Raw genomic sequence first — 10,004 nt, 5'->3', positions numbered from 1 at the left:
TGGCAGTAGGAATGGTTTTAATAAGGCACCCTTTGAGGAATCACACATGCGGGGTTTTAATGCATAATGGACATCAAAACTTGCCCAATCATACAGTGTTATCCCCTTTCCATTGGAAAACAACTGGTTAGCTTAATTTAGCACACAACAAATGTAGCACACAATCTTGTAATTGGTTTACACATCATACACATTCACTCTGCTATTCTAAATATTAATCACAACTGGTGTATACAATATGTTAATATGTCCATTGGTATATTTCCTTAATGTACGTCAGTAATAAAATTCCACAGAAAAAAAAAAGGCATCAAATAACATCTTTTAAATATCAATAATAGTAATGATCTAATCTTAAAACAAATGACATGAAATTAAGTGGCATATGATTCAACACATGAGCAACCTTCTGATGAAATCTATATTTTTCTCTGTTTGTCTGTCATGTGAAGTACAGAATGTTTGCATCATACTTACAGTGAGGAATGTTGTTATTCCAAAATATACTAAATAAAATTTGACATTTTCATAAATAAAGTTATTCACCATAGAATTAAAGAGGACTGGGAAATGGTTGTGCAAGTTAATTACAAGATAATTCTTTGGTGATTCAGAAAAGCAACCAATAGTTGTATTGGTATATACACACACAAGGTTAACATGGATTTCCATTTTAGAGGAAAACAAATTTTCAAAAAAGGACAGATATTCAGATGGTGCTATACATGCTATGCTCCATCACAATGGTAGCTGTACTTGACGATATCTACTTTTCTTTTCGTCTTGCCTATTACTTGATGACAGAGATTTCAGCTGCTTCAAATGATGCAGAGACAACAACTTCTCCCTTTAGCATGAAAATCAGTAGCAGCAAGCACCTGGCCTTGGACGGGAGAGTCTTTCCAAATAAAATCAATTCCCACCATTTCTTCTTTAACAGTATGTCACATATATTACACTTACCCATCATCTTCAGCTTTCATTGGAACCAAGTCTCATAGCCACAATGCCTAATACATTGTTTTCTTCTATTTTATCCATGGCAATTCTTGTTTAGTATCAATATATACAGTAATTATATATATATATATATATATCTTACCTGATATCACATGCACTGATTTACTCTATCAAAAATAAGTTCCTTTTCTATATTATAATAATCCAATAAAATTCTTGTTTTATGTACAGAAATTATATCTGTCCTTGATTGGTTGTTGATATGAAATACAGGAAACAACTTAATTCTCATAATTGCAAAATTTGTTACAGTTGTAAAAAAGAAAAACAGATTTCAGAAGAACATACATCAGGAAATGACTGCCATCCATAAATATTATATTTTTCATAAATATTTTAATCTAACATCTTCAGTTATAATAAACATTATCAAAGTAATGGTTATGCAAATTGCTTATGTCCTTATTCACCAAATATGACAAGAAATTAGAACAAAGAATGTCTAAAAATTACTCAATCTGCATCACAAATTATTACTCCCACTTCTTTAGGTCAGTTTGCATGACTATCTTTTGTAATTACTTCTTACTTCATATCCAGTGGTCTTCTACCAGCAACAGTAATATGAATTCCCAATGCATAACTAGTCACTGGTCTGATAGTGAACTGCTCGTCCAACCCTGCAACATTAATACTGGACCGATTTCTGTGATGATTATTAAAGAGAGAACCATTAATGTCTTCATGAATGTGTGTGTATGTGTGGGGGTGTGTGCGTGTGTGCATAAGTGTACATGTGTGTCATATTTCCCAATACTTTTTAAGATCGTCATACAAAATTATTTTCTTTTTTTTTTTTTACAGTAAGCCATTACACTTTAATCTATCTTTTGTACAGAAGAGTAAGTGTTTGTCTTTATATCATATGATACAGAGCTGTGTAAATTTGTAAAAAGCATTACATTCTACTCATTTACACTGAAATGAAAGGAAACAGTGAAGCAGCCGTATCAAAAACTACTGAAAAGTTATTACCCTAAATGCTGATATGTGAAATGGCAACAGTGTTTTCATGAATAAAAGATATGTGTTAGCTTTTATAAATAACCATATTATAACAATGATACTCAAATGATATTTTGTACACTGATGTAATTAACACTAACGTTCAATGTGTAAAAGAAAAGGTATCAAGGAATGTTAAGTGGAATGCTATAGTAGCCAAATATGGAGTTTTTAACATAACACCTTAACTCTACCAAGTACATCACAAATAACACATGAGGCAAATCAGGGGACAAAGCTCTTAGTGGGAATAATTCTTTATCAATAGCATTCAGACTTTTTTTTTTTGCCTTTACCTTATTACAATAGCTCTGATATTTCTTCTACACAATTTGCAAGTATAATTGATTAAACTGTAAATGTCACTGGGTAAAACTTTATCAGAAATCTAATAAAGTTAAAAAAACGAAAATCATATCAATCATATTGAGAAACACTAAGCAGCTTTTTAATAAACTACCACTATGAAACTTAACTGTTAACATTAATCAATTTTGTACATCATGTTCTCTCTATACATCTAGATAAATCTAGATCAAATATCCATTTCATATTCTTGTTACAGGGATTCTAATAACAATCCATAACTACAACTGAGTAAATATGCTAGAAAAAATAAAAGGCAACAAAACACACACTCTTGTAACTTTCATGAATCTTAAAGCTGTCCCCATTGTGTGTATATCTTCAAAAGCACAGCATTCCTGACTTTCTTCAAGTGTTGGCAGTTAAATGAAAATGGAAACAGAAAAACTGATGATGAATTTTAACCCATGAAGAGGATATGTCTTGCTTATTGCACATATTGATTGGGACAGAGAAATCACAGAAAGCAGTAACAGTTACATATAAGAGATAAGTGTCTAATAAGACTTAACATTGCAGATCAGGAAGACATTATAGAATGTAATTATAATGAAAATCAGTGTTGGTGAATATGCATAAAAAGTGAAACACATGAACAGAAAGAATAAGGGTGGAGGGGTAAACTTGAAATGAGTTTTACTACTTTTCTGCTAATGGACATAGATTTGACTGTATACATAGACAAATCTCTCTAGAATTATCTGTGTCTTGTTACGGTTTCCTTCCTGGCAAATGCCTGGATCAGGATCTGGATATTTACATCACAACATAATTGACAACCACCATCCTGACCTGTCTCTTGTCTTTCTCCTTCTCCCACATTGTGGGCATAGAGTCAAGAATTAGTGTTTCTTCCCAAAACACTACTGGTTGGGAACTTTATACCCATTTATCATATTCCCAAAACATTTTTTTTTTACCCTAAAAATCAAAGAGTAGATCCCAAGCACCAATATGGAGAAGGTACTCAAACTACAGTAACCAGTACTGAAGTCAAGGAGAAACAAAATTAACATGAGGTAATACACTATTCTGGATAAGATAATCTGAAGTATCTTAGACTGGTAAACACACAGAGTCACTCTTCACACACTATATAATATTACAGATTGGTCCTACATTTTGCTATTTCAGAACATGATTTGCAATTGTGAATCATTTTCAATCATCAAATTTCATACTGGATATCCAGTATTCTGAATCCTGCCACTAATAAGAAGCATGTTACCAACTTCTTCTAATCACAAACTGCAATTCTTATTTCTGGCACAGTCAACAGAGGCACACTTGTTCATGTCCACCTACCACATCACTGGTACATTGGTCCAACAGTCTCAAAACAGTTTCGCACTTCTCCATAAGCTGTATCATTGATACTAAATCCAGCTGCAACTATTTTTAGAACATCCCCACTAAAATTTACCATATCAATATCTCACGGGCCAAAACCAATAATTCAATTTCTTATGGATTATAACTTTAAACAGTTTTCAATAGCTATTTCTGGCCACTCAAACTTCCCTTTACAAGTTACCTCTTGATTCATTTTGTTGTGTCACACTTAGCTAAACCTCTTACGATATTTGATGGTTTTCATGAATACACTAATCACAAGAAAGTCTTTCTGACTAAAACAGTACAAAACACTTAGCATTTTGTTATGAACTGCCTTTGCTTTCAAATGAACATCAGAAGTGCAATTAGTAGAAAAATAATCTCACCAGAAACACGGGATGTTATCAGAAAAAAAACCCTGTTTCTTTCAACATGAAATTATCCTTTTTTTTTTCTTTTTTCTTTTTCTATTTTGAGTCTCAGTGACCAGCTGTAGAATAAAAAGCTAAAGGAAGATCCTCTAGATCACAACCTTTACGAGCTAGAGCAACAGTGTGGCAGAAGACATGCGCAGTGATCACCGATTCTGAAACCTTAGTTCACATTGAACTTTCCTATAGCATTCATGCGGATGGGAACCAAGTGGTCTGCATATTTCCGCGGGTGATTTAACCACCATAAAAATTTCTTAGCGAAATCAAGAGAGTATGATAAAGACGACCAATTACAGAGAAAGAATTTGAAGTTTGGCTCATCCAAAAATTTTACCTAAATTCACTGTTAAATAATTCAACTTGAAACTCTTTCCCATTCTTCAGCATACTACTGAAAATCAATACACAGGCACTTGAAAAAATATATAAACAAAACAAATATTTACTTAATATTTGATCTGTTTTCATAGTTTTTTGCTGGGATCATAATTTTCAAACTTCCACTTTTGTCTTGATTCTTCTAAATTGCAGTCTTCCATTGTGAGTTTCTTCCGGTCTTGAGAAATTGCAAGACACTTCTTGCTGCTGCCATGCATGATGCGACTCGACTGAAAGAAATAGTTATTCATTAGAAGAAAAAATAAGTAGTATATATTTAAGTGTAAAATCATGTGAGCAGGAGCAGGCAGTACATATTTAATATGGCCTATAACAGAAATATAAAATCAGAGTAATACAGTTGTATTCCTGAAGAGATTAGGCAGTCATTTCCAATAAATAATGCTTAAGAAGAAGCAGAATATGAAAATAAGGTTTTAAAGTTTACTAAAGAATACTATACATATTGTCCAATATTTCTAACAAACTTATTACATACATATCTGAACCCACTCACAATCTCTCATTCCCATAAGAAAATATCCAACCATTAGTAAACCAAAACTTCTAATTTATGGTGTAATACCTAGGATTGGTCTACTTCTGAGTTCCCTCCTACACTCCCTCTCCCCCTTATTCCTTTACAAAAACATCTAACAAGTATAAGACTCTCAAAAACTTCTGTGCTGAACTCCAATGATTGGTTCAACTTCCTCTCTTCCTCTCTCCCTTTTTCCAACATGAGAATATCCTATAACAAGGACACAGGACTTGCACATACCTCTGGGTTGTACTCCCAATATTGGTTTCCCTTTTGATCCATGGCACGGATAAAGGATCACGTCAGCACCAGCGTAATCCATGCAGGCTTCATCGCGCCTGATCTCTCCTTCCTTGCTCAACATCCAATACTTATAATGAAAAAGAATACAGAGGTCAGAGAAGTTCAGAGAATCATCACTATAAGGAATTTTAATGGCAATAATGTTCAGATCTTCATGATTATGTTTAAGTAACTCTTCCTCAAACAATATTGTGCTATTACATTGTTGTTAAGCAATAAAAACTATATATTCTGTAGAGGAAAGGATATATATTCTAGATATATATTCTCAATATCCTACTTGAAATGTAAATCTATATTCCATCTTGTGTGTATTAGTCCAAGTACAATAACAAAAAAGGAAAAAAGATTCTGAGAAACATATTTCATCAAGTTACATAATTGCAAGTGATTTTAAATTTCTAATCCTATAAGAATTTTCTAAAGGAAAACATTAAATTCATGCAGTAACCAAGTATCAACCTACCTATTACTGCAGAAAAATTCATTCATAATAGCAAATATTGTATAGTGTAAGTTAAAAACAATAACTTACCACTTTATTCATATGAAACTTTAAAAATCATTCCACTATTCCAGGATTAACAAATAATATTACACCATGGAGCAAAACTGGTAGAATTATACAAGTTGACCCAAGCATTCTTTAATCCATAATTAGTTATGCAATAATGATCTCTACATTTCATCCTTTTTGCCTACTAGTCTCCTTCAACAAGTAATTTATTCTAAAGATAACTGCTACAATAGATATACAGATTTATGTTAGATTCAAGGCAATTATAAAATATAAAATAGTAGTGATTTTTACATTCACTTCCTTTTATTATGTAATTCCTTTAAGCTTTGAAAAAAACAAATTATCAATAAATTTATTTCAAAGCAAAATGAAATCCATGTACTAACTTTAAAATGTTTATGACTTATCTAGATATCAGTAACTTTAATATATTCAAAGAAAGCAGGAAGGCATTAATGTATACTCTTTGCCATGATAATTACACAATAAAAGACAAGTAGATGCATGAGTTTTTGAAAAGTTCATGAGGAACAAGATACCTCAATATAGCTCAGATAAAACAGTGCTAAAACAAAGAAAACAATGTCAACACTTCACACTTAAGCTGCTTTATCTTTAGCTCCTGTAGCAGAGGCAGCTCAATTAAAGCTAAAAATGGAACAAGTACTTACCTTAACAAAGCCAATGAACAAAAATAAAAGAAACTTCTCAAGCACCCAGAAGAGGACTTACCTGATTTCCGCCCTGACCATGGCACGGCCAGAGACCGACCGGTTTGTGGTTATCGTCAGGCTTGGCAGCGGAGTCCACACACTGTCCGGTGCCCAAGTTGTGGATCTGTTGCACATAGACAACACTAACTACTACTGCCACGATCACCATGCTAGAGGCAGGGCTCAGGACAAGGGCAGACAATGGGATGTGAGACGGAGGAGACAGGGGAATGTGGACCCATGATCTAATGACTATCTGCTCGTATGTTTAGGCCAGAGACAGACTATGCGGTTAGTTGTGTTAGCGGCTGCTCTTTACTGTGGGGTTGTGCAAACACTCACTGAACCAAGCAGCAGGCAAAGCAAGAAATGGATTTTTTTTTTTCACATGGGAGGGATAAAGGGGACGAGAAATTATATTGCAAATAAGTATAACTTGCAATGGTGAGAAAATAGTGATGAGAAATATACAGAGAAAGCACAAATTAACCTTGAAACATGGGAGAGATCAATGACTAAGAGTAATGTAACCGAGTAACATGTACAGTTATGAAAACAGACTGAAAATCAATGATCTCTTATGAAAGCAGACTGCTGTAACTTCAAGTAAAAAATAAAAAATTAACATTGAAATAAGCAACCCAAACATTTCTCCAGTTGTATTGATTCCAAGTACATTTAGAATTTTCACTTAAACATCCTAAAATAATATTTTGGACATGCTGATGCAGAAATCAAAAATAAAAACATGAGCTATAGACTGGGGTGCACATTCCCATCCTTACAAAGTATACTTTCAAATTTACATACATTGGGGGAATGCTTACACATGAAAAGCAAAGAAAAAAAAAAATAAATAAAAATATCATGCCATGCAAGACCTTAACCAAAGGAATGGAAAAGGAACCAAAACTCCAGAAGAAATTACAAGTCTTGACATTCCACAACAAGCCAAGTCCACATTAATTGCCAGCAAGCAATAAAGCACATGCAAACCTTCCAATGTTGTCTGCCATCATCTCCTCTGGCTGATCCTTCTGATGCTGCCTAACCTAGACCTTGTACAGTAAACAGATGGGATACTAGAACAACTAGTGGCTTGCCCTACTAGATTACCTGATTACCCCCTTGCTTATGACAAGGGTAGAGGCCCACAGCTTTGTGTAAATTAGCCCTGCGTGCAGGGGAGTCGAGGCAAGTAGACCCGCCAGCACCCAAGTTGCGAACCTGTTAGCGAGGACATGGCCAAGGGGCAATGTTGAAGCCCAATCAGTTCTTTAGACCCTTAGTGACGTCTGTGTCTGAGGCTTGCTTTAATGTCTTTGGGCATCTTCGAGTGGAAGATATTGATATCAACGGATATGAATGATCTCCACATGCTATCCAGACATCATAATTACTTCAATGTCAATGCAGAAGCCATTGTGAAATTAGATTTTTATATCTTGGAAAATATGTTTTTTTTTCTTTTTTTGTGAGGCTAACTTTAGTTCTCAATTCAAGTTTGTCAAAATGATCATATTTACTATCCAACATCAGATTTCCTCTTTATCCTCTCTTTAAAAACTTCAGTTAGAGATACTTTTCTTTAATATAGTTTTTAAATGCAATAAAATGTCACTACATAATAATTTGCAACAGTCTTATTTACCTCAGTTGCTAATTGGGTTTAATATTTTCCCATTACTCTTTTGACTTTGAAAGATCTACATCATATGATATTCAAATGGCATAATGGCATTACCTGACTATTGCCAGATTTTAATCAAATGTAAAGGTTAAAGGCCTGTGCATTAATTATGTTACCTATCTCACCATTGCTATTTAGATACATCTACAAACCCAGTACAAAGCACACACACCCATACACCTACATATGTATTCTTGGAAAAAAAATATTTTAATTATCAATGTTGAAATTCACTGAGTAAAAATTGAAGATCTTTTGAAAACCTATAGCATATATATTCAAGTATGAAGGGTTTTGTCATGCTAATCAGTAATACAGTCCATCCCTACATATTACAATGCTGTATTTCCCAACACTTTTAGTGTCACGTCTAAAAATACAGAACATAAATAAATCCACTGACACACACACGCACACACGCACAAATGCACACACACACACACACACACACACACACACACACACACACACACACACACACACACACACACACACACACACACACACACACACACACACACACACACACACACACACACACACACACACATACACTTATATATATACTGCTGCCCCCTTTCTAAATTATATTATTGAACATCAAGTTCATGTCAATTTCCATTTAAAAAAATTTTGACATCAAATCCCTTCATACAACTGTAAGACCTAATATCAAAATCACCCATTTTTCTAAATCCTATCAAATATCAGCACAAGTGACTATTTAATCAGTGCATGTTAATCATAAATTTTTACACTTTTCCAACTAGCAGTAAAATGCAAATTATTCTGACTGTAGTCTTGGAAAAAAGTCACCCCGTCCTGTTACCCTTTAACTGCAACACTGACTTCATTCAGGGAAAGAAGGAACTGCGTTTCTGACATCTGTCATAGTGGGTAATCTTCTCTGTTCAATCTTCATTGATGTAGTAAAAGAAAGGTAATTGTTCTACAGACTTTATGAAGAGTTAGCAACATGTGAGAAAAGGTCTATTGTCAAATATGAGAGGAAAGCATTGTGCGCTAAAAACCCCACAAGTGTTAAAAGCCAGTTTGTCAGCCCATCACCACATCAAACGTCTGCAGTCGCATGCAACACTTGTGGAACTGATTATGAGGTTGATACACCATTTGGTCAAAAACTCGGTTATTTCACACTTCGTAATTCACATGTAAATCACTCTTATAGATACAAAGAGAATATATGGACAAGTGAAAGAAAATAACAAAAATAAAGAGCACACAGCACAAACATATTCACTAAAAAGAAAAAAAGTGAGAAAAGATGGATTACTTTCCAAAGGCAAAAGCAAGTGAAAATTATGTGATTTTCTTGCATCAATAAAATGTAACTGTGAGAAAAAAGTGTATGAAAATATCAATTTCACTTAAAACCAAACAAGTCTTGTAGGCAACATACTAACAAATTTTCAAAGTGATGGGAAATAAAACATGATTAGACCATTATAGACTTATGCCCAAGACACTAATTTTCTCCGTATGTTTGTACTACTAGGCTCATTTCAATAGCTCCCATATAGTATTTTCTATTAAGAAAGTGTTCATAACAAAAGAGTATGAAAATATGGGGAAGAGGAAAAACACATCCCAACATGTAAGGCTTAAAAGTTGCAATAAAAGTCCATATATCAATCAACAAAAAAGCTAGTCTTCAAGAGTGAAAGGGAATTTCTTCTTG

At 33.8% G+C, this 10,004-nt stretch overlaps 1 protein-coding gene across 1 annotated transcript in view; it reads right to left on the bottom strand.

Moving 5' to 3' along the window:
• LOC119597444 (putative polypeptide N-acetylgalactosaminyltransferase 9) overlaps nt 1-10,004 on the bottom strand; it is a 76,621-nt gene continuing 66,617 nt past the window's right edge. The window contains 4 exon segments of the mRNA XM_037947016.1: nt 1-4,768; nt 5,320-5,352; nt 5,354-5,449; nt 7,732-7,842. Of these exon segments, the coding sequence (XP_037802944.1) occupies nt 4,625-4,768; nt 5,320-5,352; nt 5,354-5,449; nt 7,732-7,842 (384 nt within the window). The 3' untranslated portion in view covers nt 1-4,624.

This window comes from Penaeus monodon, chromosome 39 (genome assembly GCF_015228065.2).
Source record: "Penaeus monodon isolate SGIC_2016 chromosome 39, NSTDA_Pmon_1, whole genome shotgun sequence".
NCBI classification, from domain to species: domain Eukaryota; kingdom Metazoa; phylum Arthropoda; class Malacostraca; order Decapoda; family Penaeidae; genus Penaeus; species Penaeus monodon.
This window is presented reverse-complemented; position numbering and strand designations above follow the sequence as displayed.